Source organism: Haematobia irritans, chromosome 5 (assembly GCF_050003625.1).
Source record: "Haematobia irritans isolate KBUSLIRL chromosome 5, ASM5000362v1, whole genome shotgun sequence".
Classification (NCBI taxonomy): domain Eukaryota; kingdom Metazoa; phylum Arthropoda; class Insecta; order Diptera; family Muscidae; genus Haematobia; species Haematobia irritans.
The window spans coordinates 5,067,981-5,092,817 of record NC_134401.1 but is presented as its reverse complement, the minus strand read 5'-3'; the positions used below and the strand labels follow the sequence as shown (position 1 = coordinate 5,092,817).

General features: G+C 32.7%; 1 protein-coding gene across 3 annotated transcripts in view; it reads right to left on the bottom strand.

Moving 5' to 3' along the window:
* Pgant9 (polypeptide N-acetylgalactosaminyltransferase 9) overlaps nucleotides 1-24,837 on the bottom strand; it is a 270,158-nt gene that overhangs the window by 20,371 nt on the left and 224,950 nt on the right. For 2 of the 3 annotated variants that reach the window (XM_075312576.1, XM_075312577.1), the window contains 4 exons: nucleotides 15,476-15,694; nucleotides 4,125-4,267; nucleotides 2,638-2,728; nucleotides 2,160-2,270 (listed from right to left, as the gene is read on the bottom strand). In XM_075312576.1, coding sequence (XP_075168691.1) covers nucleotides 2,160-2,270; nucleotides 2,638-2,728; nucleotides 4,125-4,267; nucleotides 15,476-15,694 — 564 coding nt within the window. Of the gene's footprint in view, nucleotides 1-778; nucleotides 884-2,159; nucleotides 2,271-2,637; nucleotides 2,729-4,124; nucleotides 4,268-15,475; nucleotides 15,695-24,837 lie in introns of all 3 variants that reach the window. The other variant, XM_075312578.1, reaches the window with a different exon arrangement.

Here is a 24,837-nt window from a genome sequence, read left to right as displayed (position 1 = left end):
TCAGTGAACAAGCATATCGAATAAAATGTCAATTTATAATTGCTTCCGTAGCAAAAGAGCAAGAATGCCCTCAAGGAAGTAAAATTCAATATTATATGATTGTGCTAGCCTGTGATTTATAAAATGCCTTAAAGTATGCTTTAATAATAATAATATGGTGTTAGTTTGTGGGAAAACCAACAAAATATAAAATGATTTATGGTTTTGTTCTTTTTCCTTTCCTGAAATACGGCATATTCCGTACGTTTTAAATGAGTGTTTGTGACCAGCTATATTGTCTTCAAATCAAGGATAATATAAATATGATGAGGATGATTTATGATTATCACGTGGCATGATTTATTTTTGTAAAAAAATGCTTGAGATTTTGCTCTTCTTTTCATTACAAACCAAAAGCCATTCTGTAAAGGTGAACCAAAAACTTCATTTCAGGTTTTGTTGTGAGTTATTTTTCAATTCTATATTTTGTTTTTGTGAAATTGTGATGGGGCCGTTAGGTGTTTATTGGTGGGTGGGTATTTCATTCTTTGGAATATATAATGAAACAAAAATGTTATTTTTCTTCTTTTCTCCATATCAAAAAACACCTTAACCAAAGCATGAAGCAGTAAATAATAAAACAAAATTGTAAGTGGAAAATTCTGTTAAGCCCAACATCCAAGTGTAAATTATATTTGCAGAAAAAATGTTAAACTGAAAAATTAGTAAATAAAATATTTAAGGTAAAACAAGGAAAAGAACAAAATGGAAAAAAACGGAAAAGAAACAATAAAAGTACCTGATTTCCACCCTGACCGTGACATTTATAAGGATCAACGGCACCTTGCATGTCGTCCGGTTTGGCGGCTGAATCGAGACACATATCGGTTTCGATATTGGCAATCTGTAATTGTTTGGTTGACAAATGGTACGTTTTGTTTTTCATAAAGACTTAAATAGTAAAAAAATAATCATTCAAATGGCAGAGGGGTCTTAGGCGCTTTAAATATACCAAAAAAATCTAAGGAATTTTTAAATAAATTCAAATTTTAATTTAATTTTTATAAATTAAAAAAATTACAACAAAAATATTTTTAAATAAAAATTAAATTTAATCATCTAGCTATAGAAAAATAATGCAGAATTGGTTTATTGCAAATTTAGTCATCATAGTTTTTTTTTTTAATTAAATATATAAACTATAAAAATAAATATATAAACTATAAATATATAAACTATATAAATTTCTAAGAAAAAAATTTTAAGAAATTATTTTTGATTGTAATAAATTTTATTAAAATTTTCATATTTATTGGACATGAAGATTAAAGAGAATACCTGATACCAATCTAGAACATTTCTATTGGAATTTTTTTATTAAATTTTTTTAAGTTATTAAATTATTATTTATATTAAATTTTAATTATTTGGGATTTCTGATTTTCTAGAATAATTAATAATGATGAAAAAACATTAATTTATTAAGTTACAGAATTCGTATTTGATAATTACACGATCAATTTAAGAACTTGTTAAACACAATTTTAAATGATTGTGTTTAACAAGTTCTGTAAGGAATATTTCCCCTAGACGAAATAAATAAATTCTATAATTTAATAAATTATATTTTTTCAACATCGTTATTTATTATTCTAGGAAATCAGAAAATCAAAAATAATATTAGAAAAAAATGCAAAAACCAAAAAAAAATCTTCTCTTCTTTAAAAATTTCTTTTCTTTTAAAGTTCTTTTTAATACAATCTAAAATAAGGCGCCTAAAACCTCTCTTCATAAATTGAATAAAAAAGACAAAACAAAAGCCTTTATAGCATGCATTCAGGCGAGCAGGGCAGGACAGGGCATTGGAATAGGAGTAGACCATACGGAACCCATAACCACAATAATTTTAATTTATTTCTTAGTTATTGTTATTTGGCTGTTTTTGTTTTTTTTTTTTCATATATGTGGAATTTGTTTAGAATGTTTCAAGTTATATTTGTGAAAGTTTTTCATATCTTTGGTTTTGTTAGAACATTTTAAACGGAGCTTGTGGCGGTCGCATTCTTTTTTTTTTGTATCTGGGATTTGCTGCTATTAAATTTAGCAGCAGCTGAGTTTTGTGTAAGTGCTTCGGTGCTATATCTTGTTTGTGTGTGTGCTTGTGTTAGTGTAGAACAAACCTGATTTCCGCCTTGGTTGTGACAAGGATACAAGCCGACAGGCTTTTTCAAATCCTTTTTGCGTGCCGGTGAATCCAAACATGTGCGACCGCCAGCACCTAAATTCCTTATCTGTGATTTTTTGTTTTTTTTTTCGAGGGGAGGAGGAGTATAAAAAATGTAAATATTTCAAAATTTTGAAGGGTTATTTTAATTAGCTGTGGTTTTGTTAGTTCAAGTTAATTAGTAGCATTTTAATTTTTTTTTTTTTGGGGGAGGGGGGTTGAGTGAAATACTGCTACAAACCAATTCATGTGAAATCTTTTTCCTTGAGATGGTTTGTGTTGTTTTATCCAATATTTTTTTTTTTCGTAGTTAGTTTTAAAAGGGGATTTATCCCGTGGCAAGGGGGTCAGGGTCACTTGTGTTAGCTTTGTTAAAGCATTTGGCAGCTATTTTATGTGTTTGAGTGGTTGTAATGGAATACTTTAGTACTTACCTCACCATAGGCTACCGATTCACCTGGTATGAAGAGTTCAGGGTATACGTTATCCAGATACCATTTGAAGTTTTTGCAGCCCAAATTTTCCCTAAAGATAGACAATGAAAATATCAAATAATTAAAATATAAAATAATTACTTTGGCATAGATATTTATATAGGCTTTATTTTAAATGACTCAATTTGAAATATATACACTATGGATAGAATACTGGCGTCACGTTATGGCGTAAATAAAATTTTGAATGATTTGTTAAATTAAATTTGTTAAATTTAAAATTTCAAGGCTACATTAATCCTAATTCTGGCACCGATTTTATTCTACATTACGAAATATTTACATTTGTAAATAGTGCCAAAACTAGGCTTAAGTGGAATTTACCGTGTTTTTATCACCACCACATATAGAAGAATTTCTTGCTACTTTAAAAATTCAATAAAATTGTTTCTTTTATTGGGAAAAAAATTTTCCAAATTAATATTTTAATTGAATTTCGAAAAATATTCATATACAAATTGTATATATTCAACTAATTTTTTAATTAAACCAAACATAAATTTCTATTCAAACTTCATATTTCAATTCGTACGACTATACACTGAAAAAAATATTGTCGTGAGGTCAAAGATTTCATGTCTTTAAAATACGAATACAAATTTTGCTTAGCATAGAAGACGCATTTCTCTAAAATAAAGTTATTTCCCTTGTCCAAAAGTCGATAAACTTTTCAATGAAGTCGTATTGTCCTTATAATTAAGTGATTTGACTTAAAAATGAGTATCTTAACATGAAAGAAAAAATTTATTGGCTAAGGTCAACTTGACTTTAATAATTCAGAAAAATTCTTTAAATTTAATGAAATTGTCTTTAAATTTGTTGTCTTTTTGCATCTTGACTACAAAGCAAAAAATCGTTCAAATATAGGACATGTTTTTCAAAACTTTATTTTAAAGAAGTTTTTTACTTCAAACATAGCATAATTTCTACTGGAAGTCGAGTCTTAATTTGGAAAATAAAGTTGCCGTTAACTCGTTTTTAAAGGTCTTTGATAGCATATGAAGAAAAAAAGCTGAGAAAGCGAAAAATTAAAATTTGCTTCCTAGAAGCAAGTACACAAAACCTAAATTTAAAAGAGAATTGTGTCTTAAAAGTATCCTTACTTGTATTCTCCGCTTCTTTGGCTCGGAATCAATACCAAATTTTTTAAAGTAAAGACAAAATCTTTGGAACCGAGTATGCTTTTTTTTCAGTGTAGAACTAAAGCTTCAATTATTTGGTGACTTCTCCATGTAGTGGTGAAGTTAATATTCTTCCATTTAATGATCTCCTATTAAACATTATCAAATTTTTGATCCTTAAAGTATGCTATAGTTCTGCTGTTCAGCAATTTAAATATAACTTGAGGATATGCTTTGCAACACCCAATAAACCTTAAAAAGTTATAATTTATAAAGTTTCGATGAAAAACAAAAAAAAAAACTTACCTCAATTTTCGCCTTGAGCTGACATCACCAAAATCGCCTTTGTCATTACCTATCCGTTGATAATAATATTTTGCATAGTCATCCAACCAAACTTCAGCGAGACGCACAGAATTCTTTTTAAGTACATTAACGCCTGAACGCCACTGTAAAGAGGGAAAACCAAGCAGAAATACAGAAAATTGTGATGACAAAACAAACATCAAAAGAGTAACATAAGTGCATGCACTCACATACACTCACACTCGAATATGTACACATATCCTACACCCACACAAATAAAATCCCAAAGTATGCAGTAAAAGTAAAACATAAGCTGAAACCAAAATTAAAGCAAAAAACAAAAAAAAACCAAACCTGAAAAAGTCCTTGGAAGCACTGAAAATATGGAGAGAAATAAAGAGCAAGGGCTTTAAGCAAAAAAAAAAAAGCAAACATGGAAATCTAGGGATGTTGGTACTTCAACCGCTTAACAACTTTTGCTAGGAAAATCATTGCACGCATTTATACTCATTGTGGGTAAAACTAGAATGAGTATCAACTCATTGCAGCATGTTGAATATCACAAAACACACATACACCCAAACCCACCCACAATGAGTGCCTATAATGTAGAGAACATACCAATGCACAAATAGGACAATACTAAATACTCGAAACAACATACGCACCTCTAGACACACAGTGATGCGATAATAATGAGTGCCTGCATACATGACCATTCACAGACTAAAGCATATAAAGGGTGATTCTTTTGAGGTTAGGATTTTCATGCATTAGTATTTGACAGATCACGTGGGATTTCAGACATGGTGTCAAAGAGAAAGATGCTCAGTATGCTTTGACATTTCATCATGAATAGACGAACGATCTGCCACAACGTCGAATTTTCAGTGAATGGGCCCTAGAAAAGTTGGCAGAAAATCCGCTTTTTTATCGACAAATTTTGTTCAGCGATGAGGCTCATTTCTGGTTGAATGGCTACGTAAATAAGCAAAATTGCCGCATTTGGAGTGAAGAGCAACCAGAAGCCGTTCAAGAACTGCCCATGCATCCCGAAAAATGCACTGTTTGGTGTGGTTTGTACGCTGGTGGAATCATTGGACCGTATTTTTTCAAAGATGCTGTTGGACGCAACGTTACGGTGAATGGCGATCGCTATCGTTCGATGCTAACAAACTTTTTGTTGCCAAAAATGGAAGAACTGAACTTGGTTGACATGTGGTTTCAACAAGATGGCGCTACATGCCACACAGCTCGCGATTCTATGGCCATTTTGAGGGAAAACTTCGGAGAACAATTCATCTCAAGAAATGGACCGGTAAGTTGGCCACCAAGATCATGCGATTTGACGCCTTTAGACTATTTTTTGTGGGGCTACGTCAAGTCTAAAGTCTACAGAAATAAGCCAGCAACTATTCCAGCTTTGGAAGACAACATTTCCGAAGAAATTCGGGCTATTCCGGCCGAAATGCTCGAAAAAGTTGCCCAAAATTGGACTTTCCGAATGGACCACCTAAGACGCAGCCGCGGTCAACATTTAAATGAAATTATCTTCAAAAAGTAAATGTCATGGACCAATCTAACGTTTCAAATAAAGAACCGATGAGATTTTGCAAATTTTATGCGTTTTTTTTTTTTTAAAAAGTTATCAAGCTCTTAACAAATCACCCTTTATTTAGCAGGAGAAGAGAGCATATGCATTTCTGAGTGGGTGGTGATGGAACATGTTTTATATGCTATGCATGCTTAAATACACGAGAGTGTGGGCTTTCATTTATAAATGCAGCCACATTTGCTGTGTGGTAGCAGCGGAAATTAACCCAATTATACGCCAAACCACCCAAAACACATAGTTCTTGTGGCTTAGTTGATGGGGTTGTGTGTAATAAGGCGATTTTCTCGCAAAACACTGTGTTTCCCCTTTGGTCAAATAGTTGGTTCAGTAAACCCTCCAGGGCCAGGCATATACAAATGCAAATACATATTTTATTAAACCACAAAGATATTTTGAGGTTTTAATTGAGTCACTAATTATAAAGGTCCATTGTAGTGAACTACCATCGTCTGACCCTTTCTTCGTTCTACTATTAGGTGAAAGGTTTTGTTGCTTTTAATGTTTGTCCTTTAGGGAGAGGGGTTAAATCTTGTTTTTTGATATTATAGTAGAGACCCACTTTGGCTGTTCTTCATACACAATCATGGTGAAATTATGAGAACAAGCAGGAAATATTGTTGTTTTGGATGAACAATTTGAAATGGTGCCAAAGTGCATGAAATGAAAATTATGTGAACATAGGCCATTTCGCAGTTTATGAAGAGATAATATTTTGTAAAATAATATCTTCAATAGTGATATACTTAAATAATATTTTTTTTTTCAAAAATTGCAAACTACTGATAAACATTTTTATATGTTTTTTTCTCCATATATCCAACTTTCCGATTTATCACCTAGAGGATATAAATATACACCCAAAATATTATTTTTGGGTTCAATCACGAATTGATATGAAATTGATTCAAACAAAGAATTGATAATAACGATCGCCAATTAAAAACCTAATTGATTCACTTAAAAATTTAGTTAACTCCCGCCTTTTTGGTGATTGAACTTTGTTTTGATTAATTTTTTCAAATTCAAAATTTTAATTGAAAACAAGTACATACGGCCGCAAGTTCGGCCAGGCCGAATCTTATGTACCCACCACCATGGATTGCGTAGAAACTTCTACGAAAGACTGTGATTTAGTCTATACATGGTATATATTAGACAAAAAAGTTATGTATAGTTAAGTCTACAAATAATTACGAATCGATATGGACTTTTTGTACGTAGAGAGCCAGCATTGAAATATGGGGGTCGCTTATATGGGGGCTATATACAATTATGAACTTGATATGGACCAATCTTTGTGTGATTGGGGATCGATTTATCTGAGGGCCATATATAACTATAGACCGATATGGACCTAGTTAGGCATGGTTGTTAACGACCATATACTAGCACAATGTACCAAATTTCAACTCACTCGGATGAAATTTGCTCCTCCAAGAGGTTCCAAAACCAAATCTCGGGATCGGTTTATATGGGGCTATGTACGATTATGGACTAATATGGACCACTTTTGGCATGGTTGTTAAATATCATATACTACCACCACGTACCAAATTTCAAGCAGATCGGATGAATTTTGCTTCTCCAAAAGGCACCGGAGGTCAAATCTGGGGATCGGTTTATATGGGAGCTATATATAATTATGGACTGATAGGAACCAATTCCTGCATGGTTGTTTGATACCATATACTAACATCACGTACCAAATTTCAACCGAATGGCAAGAATTTTGCTCTTCCAAGGGGCTCTGGAGGTCAAATCTGGGGATCGGTTTATATGGGGCCTATATATAATTATGGACCGATATCGACCAATTTTTGCAGGGAAGTTTGAGGCCATATATTAACACCACGTACCAAATTTCAACTGAATCAGATGAATTTTGGTCTTCCAAGAGGTTCCGGAGGTCAAATCTGATGATCGGTTAATATGGGGGCTATATATAATTATAAACCAATGTGGACCAATTTTTGCATGGTTGTTATAGACCATATACTAACATCACGTACAAAATTTCAGCCGCATCGGATGAAATTTGCTTCTCTTAGCGGCCTCGCAAGCCAAATCGGGGGATCGGTTTATATGGGGGCTGTATATAATTATGGACCGATGTGGACCAATTTTTGCATGGTTGTTAGAGATCATATACTAACACCATGTACCAAATTTCAGCCGGATCGGACGAAATTTGCTTCTCGTAGAGGCCTCGCAAGCCAAATCGGGGGATCGGTTTATATGGGGGCTATATATAATTATGGACCGATGTGGACCAATTTTTGCATGGTTGTTAGAGACCATATACTGACACCATGTACCAAATTTCAGCCGGATCGGATGAAATTTGCTTCTCTTAGGGGCCTCGCAAGCCAAATCGGGGGATCGTTTTATATGAGGGCTATATATAATTATGCACCGATGTGGACCAAGTTTTGCATGGTTGTTAGAGACCATATACTAACACCATGTACCAAATTTCAGCCGGATCGGATGGAATTTGCTTCTCTTAGAGGCCTCGCAAGCCAAATTTTGGGGTCCGTTTATATGGGGGCTATACGTAAAAGTGGACCGATATGGCCCATTTGCAATACCATCCGACCTACATCAATAACAACTACTTGTGCCAAGTTTCAAGTCGATAGCTTGTTTCGTTCGGAAGTTAGCGTGATTTCAACAGACGGACGGACGGACGGACGGACGGACGGACGGACATGCTCAGATCGACTCAGAATTTCACCACGACCCAGAATATATATACTTTATGGGGTCTTAGAGCAATATTTCGATGTGTTACAAACGGAATGACAAAGTTAATATACCCCCCATCCTATGGTGGTGGGTATAAAAATTATATCATTTGTTTTTTTTGTATATGAAAAATATTAATCTCGATTGTAGTGTAATTTTGAGTGAACATCCGTCCATCTGTTGGAATTACACTACCTTCCGATCTCAATATCGGCATCAAGCTTATGTTAGGTATAGAGACACCCCTCATTTTGACTATACAATCAAAAATAGTGGGTGTTGCACCAATCTATGTTAACAACAGCTCAGTCATAAAGGACTTCACATTACGATGAAACCACTTAAAGTAGTTTCGAAACACTCAGAAATGTCATCCACTGCTGAAAATTTGTTTGGTGTTCTGTTGAAATTGGTATAGAAGCCACACCCAGAGAAGGAATATGTTTCAAGTAGCAAAATGTTATTTTTGGACGGGGAACATGTATCTAACATGTTCGTCGCACAAATGTTATTTTCTCGAAAATTATGTATCTGATTTCGGCAACTATGTATATGTTAGCCGAGAAAGAAAACTTTTGCGATAAAATTGATCTTTTCCGGAAATAACATTTTGCTCTTGAAACTTGTTTGGGGTGATCATATTCCTTCTCTGCGTGCAGTACCCTTTGTATGGCAATGAGCATGTTAACCTTTCCACAATGGTGGCTTCCTAGATTCAATATATCCCCAATTATTTCGGCTACTTGGACCATGTGAGCTTGTTTGCCTTGTCCTCCCGACATCCTAGAAACTACTTTTTAACATAAACCGCTTCAAAAATATCCGGCCTATCAAACATAATTTGCTTTTTTTATATCCTCCACCATAGGATGGGGGGTATATTAACTTTGTCATTCCGTTTGTAACACATCGAAATATTGCTCTAAGACCCCATAAAGTATATATATTCTGGATCGTGGTGAAATTCTGAGTCGATTTAAGCATGTCCGTCCGTCCATCCGTCTGTTGAAATCACGCTAACTTCCGAACGAAACAAGCTATCGACTTGAAACTTGGCACAAGTAGTTGTTATTGATGTAGGTCGGATGGTATTGCAAATGGGCCATATCGGACCACTTTTACGTATAGCCCCCATATAAACCGATGCTCAGATTTGGCTTGAGGAGCCTCTAAGAGAAGCATATTTCATCCGATCCGACTGAAAATTGGTACATGGTTTTGGTATATGCTCCCTAACAACCACGAAAAAATTGGTCCACATCGGTCCATAATTATATATAGCCCCCATATAAACCGATCCCCAGATTTGGATTGCGGAGCCTCAAAGAGAATCAAATTTCATCCGATCCGGCTGAAATTTGGTACATGGTTTTGGTATATGCTCCCTAACAACCACGCAAAAATTGGTCCACCTCGGTCCATAATTATATATAGCCTCCATATAAATCGATCCCCAGATTTGGTTGCGGAGCCTCAAAGAGAAGCAAATTTCTTCCGATCCGCCTGAAATTTGGTACATGGTGTTGGTATATGGTCTCTAACAACCGTGCCAGAATTGGTCCATATCGGTCCATAATTATATATAGCCCCCATATAAACCATTCTCCAGATTTGACCTCCGGAGCCTCTTGGAGGAGCAAAATTCATCCGATCCGGTTCAAATTTGGAACGTGGTGTTAGTATATGGCCGCTAACAACCATACCAAAATTGGTCCATATCGGTCTATTGTTATATATAGCCGATCTCCAATCACACAAAAATTGGTCCATATCGGTTCATAATCATGGTTGCCACTCGAGCCAAAAATAATCTACCAAAATTTTATTTCTATAGAAAATTTTGTTAAAATTTTATTTCTATAGAAAATTTTTTAAAAATTTAATTTCTATACAAAATTTTGTCAAAACTTTATTTCTCTAGAAAATTTTGTAAAAATTTTATTTCTATAGAAAATTTTGTTAAAATTTTATTTCTATAGAAAATGTTGTCAAAATTTTATTTCTATAGAAAATTTTGTCAAACTGAATTATATACGTGTTTAGTCGGTCTTTTTTAATTTAATATATACCACGTATAATCTTATTTACAATTTAGAAGACGGTGTTAGGAGGTTTTAAGATACCTTGCCATCGGCATGCGTTACCGCAACTCAAGTAATTCGATTGTGGATGTCAGTGTTTAGAAGAAATTTCTACGCAATCCATGGTGGAGGGTACATAAGCTTCGGCATATGTTATATTTCAAGCCTCTGGAAGCTTATTTTAAATCTTCTTTGTTATGAAATTGTTACATATCCCAGCAAAAAAGCGACGCCAAAAAGTATTAATAATTTTTTTTGTATCCGGAGGTGGTGTAAAATTGGCCCAGACCATTTCACCATTTCAACAGCTGTTGCAATGAATTTGCATCACTTCTTAAGTTATGATCCGACTTCAGTGTTTTGAATGTGAAGTGAAATTTTTTTTGATATTTTGCTAAATAAATATTTTTTTATATTTTTTTATGATTTTCAATACATACTAACGATTGTTTGAAACCTTTGACGGCAAAAATATACATGATTGCCGAAATTAGATGTATAATTTTCGAGTCTCAAACATGTTACATGTTCCCCGTCACTAAAAAAAAAAACATTTTGCTCTTGAAACATGGTTGAATTGATCATTTTCCTTCTCTGGGTGTGCAGACCGCATTCAATAAATTTTCCCACACTGTACTCTCTAATGGTTCAAAGAGTTTATTGTCCATTATATCCATATATGGTTGTTGTTCACCAAACTAATTGGAGTAGGAGCATGGGGGCTTGATAACTATTTTTGCAGACTCATTTCATAATCAGGGTATGAGGGCTTTGCGGCAGAAAAGTTTCAGTTTATTAATTGTTAAAACATGACCATTGGTTAGCACTTTTCTAGCTTGGGCCATTTTAAATCCTTTGACCGTACCATGAATCAATGTTGCCAATTTGACGTTTTTTTCACCATCGTTATGTGATTTCTTTAGCATTTTGCAACTGATTGAACTCAGATGGAAAAGTAACTACACGTAAAAAATATTGACTTGATAATAAATTCTATATAAAAAATAACACCACATTGTTTTTGATTAAGAATTTAATCAAATTTAAAAACGAAGAAATTAAAAAAATATTAAAATTGTTGGTATTATCAATTAGGAAATTGATTGGAAAAATTTAATAAAATTATAAATAAAAAAGTTTCCTCCTTTTTATTAAAATTTCAATTGATTCAAATATTTTTTGCTGATGTTGATTGGATACATTTTTTTGGAACGCTCGAAAGAAATAGCGAAAAAGAGTTAAATTGAAAAGGGCAATACAAAAAAATTTTTAAATGAAAATGGGATTAAAAATATTTGGGATTTGTATTCATATCGCACAATGGGCCGAACTTCATGTTCAAAATTGGGAGAAATTAGATACAAATGAAACATAAAATTTTACTAAATTCGAATTTTGCACAAATTTGTTAAGCATTTTATAAACTTTTTGAATATTCACAGAAAAAAATATCGCCCAAAATATTTCCAATTAAACAGTTGATTGAAGTTGAAAAATTAATTGATAAGTAAATTAAGTCATTGATTGAACTTTTTTAAATTTCTAATTAAAACTATTAATTAATACAATTAACTTTTAAATCAAACTCGGAAGACTAACTCAGTTAAAAAAAGGTGATGGATTTTCTTTGTGAATTTTGAATTAAAAATGTATCTCAAAAATCAATATTTTAATCAAACTAAAAACACAAAGTCAGTTAAGAAAATAATTGAATTGAAATTTATTGAAATAATTGAATTGAAATTTATTGAAATAATTGAATTGAAATTTATTATTATGAAATTAATTGAAAATAATTACGTTATAATAATTACTTAATTTTAATTATATTTTAATCGAATGATTCAAAAAATTTATTGAATCAATTAATTTTTTAATCAAAAAAAAATTTTATGCCCAACTAATACTGTGATTAATACTAGCATTTTTGTGATTGAGGACATTTCAATTCAAAAATTAATTGGAAAAAATATTATGGTGCTTTTCCGAAACAAGATAGAAAAATTAAATATACCCATTAAATTTACTTGAATTTGTAACAATTTTATCATAACGACTTCTGTAATATTGTTCAGTTAGATATTTCTAAGGTTAACCTACTTTATCTTTCAATGTGTTTTCACTTTTTTTAGACTCTACGACTCTACAAATATATCCCCAACATTTAGGGGATATATTTTTTCGAGATTTGTCGGTTAAATTTTGGCTTTGTTTAGTTCATCCCATTTGGCAACACTGTCCTGAAAACAATCTTCTCAATTAAGTCTCCCTAAAGTGCCCCAAAACCCCAAATGTGGCTTGTTTCAAATGGACACATGTGAGGCGTATATTTATACATCAGCTTTAGAACAACATTAGGACATGAAATGGGCTTAAAGCAGACAGAGACGTAGATTGGGTATTTACTCAATGGTCCACATTGTTTCGGCAGAGAAATTCAAAGAAAGATGGTTGTCTATTTTATTTTCCGGAAAATAAATTAACTTCTTGAAAAAGTTCTCCATATACTTTCCATTAGATATCCATTACTAAAGCTTGCTTTCGAAACCCTATCATGGACCATTGGTGGCCATGACAGTAACAGCGATTTTAATCAGTTTGCTTATATCCCTAGAAACGTGTATCTAGTTTACTTTCCCCAACACAATTTGTTGCGTTGCGCACTCTTTAAAATGTTCCGATGAAGTTTTCTGTATTGGACATATCCCCATCACCCCATTGCTAAGTTTTGTTTACATTGTGGTTCTGGTAATTTTCCCCAGCCTTTTCGTTGGTCACTAGGTTGTGTATGGGTGTGTGTATGTACACATAGTGTTGCCTGAAGTTTTGGCCAGGAAGTGTGGTTTAATTTTTTGAAATTTTATTACTCCAGCCTTGATGTGTCTGTTTTATGTTCATTTGCTCTATAGGGCAAAGTACAACAAAAAAAAATTGTGTACACTGCTGGTATTCTGCAATTAAACGCTGGAGGCTTCATGAAATTATGCTTTACTAAGGAAATGTTAAATTCTACCCCAAAAAATAGGGGAAACTGTGTACTATAATGCCATGGTCCTTTCGAAGAGACTTGTTCAAATACTGATTATATTTTCCTTTACCCTTATGGCGATTATATGTCATGGACTTTTTGTGTTTTGGAGATTTACAATGAAAGTTTAACTGAAAACAATTATGAAATTATTTTTCGAAAAGCAAGATATGTCGTCCAAATAATAAATTCTTTTATTTTCGTTTTAATGAAATTGAAATTACGAAAAACTTGCGTATATGGACTTTAATGGCCATTTTCATGTAGCTCCGTTAGGCTTTAACTGCCAGTTAACAGAAAGTAAATTGCAAACATCTTCTTTCCAGTTAACTTTAATTGGAAAATTTTCATCAAGTAAAGTTCCTAACTTGCATATGGAATATATAGGCAAGATGACAGCTTTGTCCATAATACGTTTTAAAAGTTGGTTAGTTAACGGAACACTAACGGAGCTTTATGAAAATGGTGGTAAGTCGATGTAGATAATTTTTCCTAAAAAGGGGAATGAACAGTATGGCTCATGTCGAAAATTAAGATGTACATGGTAGGGAGAAGTCAGACCGAATAGCTGATGTGAAATTTTGTGTAGCATATTTTTGAGAGCTCCCTTTAACAAATGCAGATAGGGTAAGAAGGAGGGAGCCACCGTGGTGCAATGGTTAGCATGCCCGCCTTGCATACACAAGGTCGTGAGATCGATTCATGCTTCGACCGAACACCAAAAAGTTTTTCAGCGGTGGATTATCCCACCTCAGTAATGCTGGTGACATTTCTGAGAGTTTCAAAGCTTCTCTAAGTGGTTTCACTGTAATGTGAAACGCCGTTCGGACTCGGCTATAAAAAGGAGGTCCCTTGTCATTGAGCTTAACATGGAATCGGGCAACACTCAGTGATAAGAGACAAGTTCACCAATGTGGTATCACAATGGACTGAATAGTCTAAGTGGGCCTGATACATCGGGCTGCCACCTAACCTAACCTAGCGTAAGAAGGAAACTCAAGGATGATCGATCTAAGGACCATATTGAGAGGAGGTAGCCCATTGGACCACATACACAATCAAAACACATGCTCTTGTTTGAACACTCCTGTAGTCAACTGAAGAATGTCCGTCCGTCCGTTTCAAATTTAAAATCAAAAAATTTAATTGTTCATCCTTATGTGTTTGACACAATTTATTTTAGATATTTTATAACACCAAGTACTTCAAATTTCAAATGTATGGATCAAAGCGGAGAGAACCCACAGTTTTCGGCGAGCTATAACCGCAACAAGTCGCAAAGAGGTGCTACCGCTTATCCCACAAAACAATTCCATTACATTTTGATATGTAAGACTCACATAGTCACTTCAGTCCATTGTGATACCACAGTGATGAACATCTATTTTATAACTGAGTGCTGCCCATTTCTGTGTTTAGCTAATTGGCAAGGGACCTTGTTTTTATAGCCGTACCCGTACGGTGTTCCACTTTGCAGTGAAAGCACCTAGAGAAATACCCAGAAATGTCGCTAGCATTACTGAGAGGAGATAATCCACCGACGAAAATTTTTTTTGGTCATAACTAGAATTAATCGCATTGGGATTTGTATGCTAAATGGGCATGCTAACCACTGCACCATTGTGGCTTCCGAATCCAAGGAAAATCTTCTAAAAAATACTTTTCGGATGTTGGAAAGAGAAGAAACCCAGAATACATCCCGCCCAACTGATTATTGTCACAAAATGTTCTTCTACTATGAAAATGTGGACTACACACATTTGGGTACAAAAATGTGGTGGGGAATTATTTATGCAGATCGTTTAGTACTTCTCTTTAACAATGTTACCATACCATATAATATTTATTTTCTTTTGTAGAATTCCTTGCCCATTTTACTTACCTTATATGGTGATCTCTTACGGAATATATGTCCCACATGTGAACAGGGAACAATTTCTAAAACGCCACCACACATCCATGTCTTAAAGGATAACTCCAAGTTCTCACCACCCCATATGTCAAAACCAGAATCATAGGTTCCTAAGAGTTCGAAAAATTTGCGATCAATAGAGAAAAGTCCTCCGGCCATAGTAGGTGAATAGACAGGTTCTGCAGAATTCTGTAAAAGGAAAATAAATGAACATCAAATTAGTTGAGCCAAGGTAATGTGGTTTCACAAGAAAGCTTAATCAATTACAAAAGCAAAATGTTTCAGATTGAAAATGAAAAACTAAACCAAGCTAATGAAAAATAACCATGGTCCTTTGTTATGAAGATATCCTGGTGAGAAGTAAGACAAATTGTTTCCACTAATGCTTAATGGCATCTATCTGCACCTCTCGGAAAATAAAAACTTCAACATCCTTATGTGTAAATAATAAAACATCCTGGTACATTGTCTATTGTATTCTCTAGTCCTATTTTTCATTTTCACAAAAAAATGGTTTCCATTGTTTTAGCCACATTTTGAGCATATGTATATATGTCGAGTTGGCAAACAAAAGGAAATTGATTGAGTGTAGCCTCAATTCTACATCCATCAAAGTAGATAAGTACAAGTGGACTTCTTTTTTTCAAAAGTGTTGATACTCGAAACACTAGGCTATAACATCCTATTTAAAAATCAGTGTGGAGTTTGTTTCTTGTACCATTTATTGTTAGGTGATATCATAAGGGATATTGAATATCCAAATGTTTCTCTGGATAAAAATGAAATTAAGTTCTTCTTCTAGTGTAGAAGTAAAAAAAGGAGGTTCAGTATAGTGGGGAGAAGAAATTTGTATTGTGTAAATTGCATATTAGTTCAATATTTTTTCCAGTGTAGGCCATATAAAAAAAACATATTGACACAGTGGAAAATTTGAGTTTTACTTTTCTTCTTTATCATCACCTTGTATTTTTTAAAAATTAATAGTTTATACATTTTATTTCCATAGAAAATTTAACTTCTATAGAAAATTTTATTTCTATGGAAAATTTTCTGAAAATTTTATTTATATCGAAAATTTGGTCAAAATTTTATTTGCATCGAAAATTTTGTCAAAATTTTGTTACTTTAGAAATTTTTGTCAAAATTTTACTTCTATAAAAAATTTTGTCAAAATTTTATTTGCATCGAAAATTTTGATAAAATTTTATTACTATGGAAAATTTTGTCAAAATTTTATTTCTATGGAAAATTTATTTCCATAGAAAATTTTACTTCTATAGAAAATTTTATTTCTATGTAAAATTTTCTGAAAACTTTATTTCTATCGAAAATTTTGTCAACATTTTGTTACTATAGAAATTTTGGCCAAAATTTTATTTGCATCGAAAATTTTGTCAACATTTTGTTACTATACAAATTTTTGTCAAAATTTTACTTCTATAAAAATTTTGTCAAAATTTTATTTGCATCGAAAATTTTGTCAAAATTTTATTACTATGGAAAATTTTGTAAAAATTTTATTACTATGGAAAATTTTGTCAAAATTTTATTACTATGGAAATTTTTGTCAACATTTTACTTCTATAAAAAATTTTGTCAAAATTTTATTTGCATCGAAATTTTTGTCAAAATTTTATTACTATGGAAATTTGTGTCAAAATTTTATTACTATGGAAAATTTTCTCAAAATTTTATTTCTATAGAAAATTTTGTCTAAATTTTATTTCTATTGAAAATTTTGTCAAAATTTTATTACTATGGAAAATTTTCTCAAAATTTTATTTCTATAGAAAATTTTGTCTAAATTTTGTTTCTATTGAAAATTTTGTCAAAATTTTATTTCTATAGAAAATGTTGGCAAAATTTTATTTCTATAGAAAATTTTGTCCAAAATTTTATTTCTATAGATAAGTTTTGCAAACTTTTATTTCTATAGAAAATTTTTTCAACATTTTATTTCTATAATGTTTGCAAAATTTTATCTCTAGAAAAAATTTTGTCAAAATTTTATTTCTATAAAAAATGTTGGCAATATTTTTTGTCATAGAAAATTTTGTCAAAATGTTATTTCTATAGAAAATTTGGACAAAATTTTATTTCTATAGAAAATCTCGTCAAAATTTTATTTCTATAGAAAATTTTATCAAAGTTTTATTTTTATTGAATATTTTGTCAAAATTTTATTTCTATGGAAAATTGTGTCAAAATTTAATATCTATGGAAAATTTTCTCAAAATTTTATTTCTATGGAAAATTGTGTGAAAATTTAATTTCTATGGAAAATTTTGTCAAAATTTTATTTCTATGAAAAATTGTGTCAAAATTTTATTTCTATGGAAAATTTTGACAAAATGTTATTCCTTTAGAAAATTGTGCTAAAATTTTATTTCTATGGAAAATAGTGTCAACATTTTGTAGATTTTTATACAAAAATTTATTTTTTATAGAAAATTTTATTTCTATTAAAAATTTCTAAAGTACCTCTTAGTTGGAGAGGAATATTTTGCAAACTCTACCAAAACATAAAAAATTCTACCAATCTACCAAACAATAAAAAATCTACCACTATTGTTAGAATTCTACCAACTGTGGCAACCGTTATAAATATTCACAAATTTGAGGCGGTGTGATGTCAATTCTTCAACTCTGCTCCTTACCAATTTGCTTTTATTCAAGTCAATGAGGACTACATATGGTGTTCCTCCCATCAAGTTAAATAAAAGTGTATGTTTACTCTTTTATATCCCCGATATTCTCTTCAAATATATTCACAGACTGTTATTTTGTGATACTTTGGTTGAATAATGATAAAGATATACAAAATTAAAAAAAAGGTCTCACCATATACTCCATTGCAAATGCTAATAGAGACAATAAGATGCGGAATAAGGAAGAACACAAATGAAAATATTCATGGTATTGCAACGAGAAATGCAAATAGCTTATACAGATGAATGGTAAGTATCTTGTCGGGGAATATCTCAATTGAAAGCAAACCCTTACGTTAAACTCCATTGCTTTGTATCAACATTTTTCAGAATATTAGCAACAAAATGTATAGGAGAATCTTAAATACAAAGAGAATTCCATAAAAACCTGAGTAAATAAAGTTTTTCGTTAATACAATGAAACCTTTCGTATTATTAAAGAAAATATTCAAATCGAAAACTTCCTTTAGTAGGACCACTATAATGGGAGTTGCCAGATCAGAAGGTCTTCAACTCGATTATTTACTTTTGGGGGGGCTATCCTACATAAATGAAGTATTCCTCAATCTCCTGGACAATTGTTCGATCCAGAGCATAGATGCGGCTCCTATTTTCCCTAACAGATTAATATTGGTGCTTAATTTGATATAGCCTCCAATTAATTAGATCGTTATCCCTGGTTTACTTCCAATAGATCTAAAACTATTAAAATCTATTTAAATCTACCGCATATGTATTCGCTCTTCATATGAAAGCTTAGCGATATTATTATACACTTTTCTTGAAAGCTTAGGTTGTGGTCACACTAGGCAAATATTTGACCAAATTCAGTGTCAAACATTTTTCCAGAACCATTTTCCAAATATCTGGATACGGTTTATGGAAAATAACCCTACCATGATGTTATATATCCAATATGAGCTCAAAGTGTTTGCTGGTTTGCCTGTGGTGACGGATTCTTTTTACATTTCTGTCAAATATTTGCCCAGAGTTGAAAAGATCTCATAAGAACTTAAATAAAAATGTTTCTTCACTCAAAAAAAAAAAAAAACAACGCTCTATTTCACTAAAGTCAATTGAACTTTATTTTAGTTCATGGAATTATGTTTGGAGAAAAATTCCTTTACTCTAATAATTTTTTTGGCGTACGTTAGTTAAATGAACTAAAAAACGGGGACTAAATATATACAAATTAAGCATAAAGATTTTTTCAATTCGTACTTCTCACAAAATCGTTCACTTAGAACATCCTTCAGAATATTCTTGCCACCAGTCTTCATTGGCAATTGTAGCATTTATCATTTCATTACAACTGTATGTATAACCGAACCTATCATTAATAATAATTGTTGCTGCCGTTAAAGCTTATGTGACAATTATTATCATTATGCTCTCCTCTTCGTCTTCATAAACTACTTAAAATGTCTCTGCTCTCTCTCTCTCTCTCTCTTTGTCTATCTTTCTCACACAAACACTTGGGCAACAAACTGGGCTTATTAAATCTGTTATTATACACAAATTCCTAACTTGTAGAGGTCAAGGAAATACAACGACAAACCTGGAGGGGGGAAGCACATAATATTTTCTAATACTCTGGCCTTTTATTGCTTACGTTACGGTCATTAGTACTGGAAGTAATGATAACTGCAATAATAGAATAATACATTATATTTGGAAACATAATCGTAACTATTACAACTATTATCCTATTTTCCATAATAATATTTCAGTACGATTATAAGGGAGGAAGAGGAGAATATGCTCATTCGCATTGAGTTGAGTAAGAGGATAAATGTGTGGTTGAATGTAGAGGTGTGCACGTGACACGAAATTGTCGTGAATCACGAAAAATTTTACGACTCACGCGTGAGTCACGCTGATGGCAACGGCGTGAGTGTGCGTGAGCGTGATTATCAAACCAAAAGTCGTGCGTGAGCCACGAATATAATTTCTTCGTGAGTAACGAAATTCGGAAAAATACGCTCACGAAAAAAATCCCGCCCACGGACATAAAACGCTTACCAGATAAATTCATTTACAATTTTGGTGACACCTTGGATGTTAAGAGTTTAATAACGCTCTCGATTTTAATCACGCTCGTGTTTTCAAACACGTCTCTAAGGTAAATAGTCATACAATTTTTCGTGAGTCACGACATTTCGTGCGTGAGTGTGGGTGAGTACAAATTTTCTTTTCGTGAGTGTGCGTGAGCGTGACTCCTACCAAACAATATCGTGCATAAGTGTGCGTGAGTAAGATTTTTCCGTCGTGAGTGTGTGTGAGCGTGAGTAAAATATTACTCACATGCACACCTCTAGTTGAATGATTGCCATGGGCTACATGAAATTGTATCCTACACTTTTACTTGAACACCTTCACCTTATGCCTTATGCCAATGGTGAGGCACTTTATGGTTGTCAATAACTACGTGTTACAATTTCTTTTATCCTTTTACTTGTCTAAGCCTTAGGCAAAGGATAACACTTAATATCCATTAGACATATATAAATTTAAGGACTCATTCATTTGTGATGCCTCAGGGGTTTTTCGTTTTTCTTTGCCATTATGATTTATTTTAATCCTACTTAAGGTTGCATATAAATTTGTATTATTAGATAATTGAATTGATAGATATTATATAGGGTAAATAGAGTAGGCGAGATTTATTTATGTAGGCAATTTTTATATTTTGGGACTTTGGAAGAGAGAAATTAAATGTTTTGAAAAAATGTTTTTTCTTCGAATGGATCATTCATTTCTAATATAATTTATAAAGATTATTGACTTTATATATAATTTTCTCAACATTTTATTCCTACACGCAGAGAAGGAATATGATCACTTCAAACATGTTTCAAGAGCAAAATGTTATTTTTGTATGGTGACCATGTAACATCTTTGTCACTAAAATGTTATTTTCTCGTCAAATATAACCTGCTTGCCGAAATCAGATACATGATTTCCGAGAAAATAACATGGCTGCGAAAACCATGTTACATGGTCACCATCCACAAATAACATTTTGCTCTTAAAACATGTTTGAGGTGATCATATTCCTTCTCTGGGTGTACAGAAAATTTCTCAAAATTTTATTTCTATAGAAAATTTGGTAAAAATTTTGCAAAATCTACCAACACATCAAGAATTCAATCAATCAACCAAACGGTGAACAATCTACAATTTTCTACCAAATATGGTAACCGTGAATACAATCATTTGTTTGTCACGGATCACTCTTCCCCACGACAATGAGAGCTCTCACACCTCGCTTAAACTGCATTTTTGAGTAGTCAAAACATTGATTTGATAGGTCATCCTCCGTATAATGCTGACTTGGCACCGAATGATCTCTTTTTATTCCCGTACATAAAAAATAAAAAAGGTCATCGTTTTTTCGACACCTAAGAAAGTGGTTGATGCATTCGGAATGCATGATTTGTAGATATCTCACTCAGAGTGGCAAAAGTGCTTCGAATAATGGTTCAAACGCATGCAAAAGTGTATAGATCTTAATGGGGAATAGTTTGAAAAACAATATAGCTATTTTTGTAAAGTTATAAAAATATTTATCCTATCTAGAGCAAGTAACAAAACTGAAGAAATCTGTATTGTTTATATCTTGTTAAATTCGTTTTGTCACTCGTTTGTCATGGTCGCTGAAAAATTCTTTTAAACTTGGTGATTATCATAGTTTTTAATTATTTCGCCGTTTCGTCGTGTTCAAGTTCATTTACAAAATCTTCATGAATAACGATGGAAAATATGTAAATCGAGTTTAAAGAATATTTTCCTCCTCACATCAACATCAGCATTTCTCCAATCACTTATGCACATCGAAATGCTTCACTTACACTCTCCCATGACCCCTTACATTGGGGATTGATGGATTGATGGTGGGTGAATGCCTTTTGAACGAGTTCACAAGTGAAATCCTTTTATTTATTTACATATTTCTCTTATCAAACGCTTTTTTTTTGCCTTATATGATGTGGAAGCTCACATGCACACTTAGTTCATGCAAATGAACCCTTTGGTGATGATGGTATTTGTAGTTAGCACAGGAAATGGAAATCACAGTAAAGCGTTAAAACTTTTAAATCTTAAATAATAGCGTTTCTCATATCCTATGTGTAAACATTTTACACGCATTTACTTTTAAGAGTCTGGAGTACTATATCTTATCGGTATTTTTGTTTTTTTTTTGTTCCTTACCAAAATCCCACCTATCCAATCTCCCTTTCTTTTATATACTCAGCTCAGTTATCGCTTTACCAAAAGCATTGTCCTAATGTAGCTACTGCGTTTTGTTTGTGTTTTACTGCGTAATTCCACATTTCAATTTTTTATGGAACATTAGACATGAACTATAGAATGAAGACAGAAGAAAGGAATAGTGAAAGGAGAAGCAAATTATTTCAAGTAAAAGCTCGCCAAGGAAGAATGAGATCAAATATCTTATTAACATTTTATACATAGCTCGTTAAGTGTTTCCCGTCTGAGTTGCCATGGTTGCAGGAAGCTGTATTGAATTGTATGAAAAAAAATGGCGAACCTAAATTTTGTAATAAAAATTTAGAAGACAACGTTGTGGTCCTCAAGAATTCAATGGAATAAAAAAAGTATTTTCGTGAAGCAAAGGTTGTATATGTACACGCAAAGAAATGAAACGCTTAGAAAACATGTACCGAAAACATTTTTCTTTTGTTAGAGTTTTTTTAAATTTCTTCGAAAATTTTAAACTTTTATCACCAAACAAATTCGTTTGTTCCAAAGTTTTTATTTTTTCAATAAAAAAAAATTATTTTTGAACAAACAACACAGTCCATTTTGTTTATATCAAGCACTGTTCTTTTCCGACTTTAAGTCTTTAATAAGACACATTTTCATAGTAAAAATGTAATATAGTAGTATGTAATGTTGAACATATATAATATACATATGTAAAAAAAAAAACAAAAACCGTTTTGATGTTCGGTCGAAGCAGGCATCGAACCCATGACCCTTGGTATGCAAGGCGGACTAACCATTGCTCTACGGTGCCCAACTAAATGTATGTTTCCGTTAAATAAAATTTGTTTAATCGGCTCGTGGGCGCCGAAAACTATTCTATATAAATATAACTTATAACGATATTTGTCTATTGATGACAATCACAGCTATGCAGCCCAGTGGATAGTGTATTGGCTTACAAATTGCATGGTCCGCGGTCCGATTCTCCGTCCACGAGAAAGGTAAAATTTAAATAATTTATAAAATCGAATAATTTCTTTTACATTGTTTGTATTACGGAAAAGGGTGTTAAAAACTAAAAAACCTCGTGGAAGTGAGAAAGATGTGAGGGAAAATGCAATTAGCCAGAAAAGATTGTTTTTTTGAGTTAGTCTTTATGAAATTGTTTTTACATCCTGGAAAAGAATGAACGTTTATCACAAAAAGTATATACTTTTCTTCAAAAAAACTTCTTTACAGCGAAAAGCAAATGAGAAACGATCTTTGTTTGTCTAAAATTTCGTTTGGAAGGAAATAATTATTTTTTTGCGAGTATGAGTTAGGACAAACTGCAATAAAAACTAAACAAAACAAAATTATAATATGAAAATTTAAATAAATTGAGTTATTGTAAATTAAAAAAAATAATAAAAGAGAGTCCAATGGTTGTAGCAAAAAGGTTCAACGAAGCTTAATCTTTAATTGAAGTTCTTTGGAAGTATCATGTGCGTGAAGATAAATTCGAACATGATATTTTCAGCAGAAGACGCTACCGAAGCACGAACCATGACCTAGAAATATGATTTTTCCATTTTTACTAATGGACTAGGTTCACTCAACATGGGATGAGCTCAGCTTTCAAAAGTCACTAAAGTATTCATTAGAAAATACCCTGTGACAGTTTAACATATTTGTATCGTAATAGGATCTCAGTGGCTGAATCTTCTACATATATGCCACCCAGTTCCGTTCTCTTACCCATCTTCGATTCATTCGTGTAGCAGTTATTTCCCTCTGGTATATAGTCTGGGGTTCCATTCTCTCATGACCATCTCACTGGAGTCAGAATATCACATTCGGCAGCTAAAGGGTGATACGGTCAAAATTTGGTCAATATAAACTTGACGTATTTCTTTCAATTTTGCATTTAAAAAACCTGAACACCCCTCATTTTGAAGGTGTGTGTGTGTAGAATGTTGCTCCTATTTTGATTTTGGAATTCACTCTTCAGTTGTCAAAATGCCGTCCAAGCAAGAAGAGCAGCGTATCAAAATTTTGCTCGCGCATCGCGAAAATCCTAGCTACTCGCACGCAAAGCTGGCAAAATCGCTAAAAGTTGCCAAATCAACCGTTACAAATATAATTAAAGTGTTTGGGGAACGTTTGTCGACAGCCAGGAAGTCTGGATCGGGGGGAAATCGAAAACCGGAAGCCGCTGAGACGACAAAGAGAGTTGCCGGTAGTTTCAAGCGAAACCCCCTCTCCGAGATGCCGCAAATAAGCTGGGTGTATCGTCTACAACCGTGCATCGAGCCAAAAAGCGAGCCGGACTATCGACTTACAAGAAGGTAATGACTCCAAATCGCGATGATAAACAAAATACGACGGCCAAAGCGCGATCCCGGAGGCTGTACA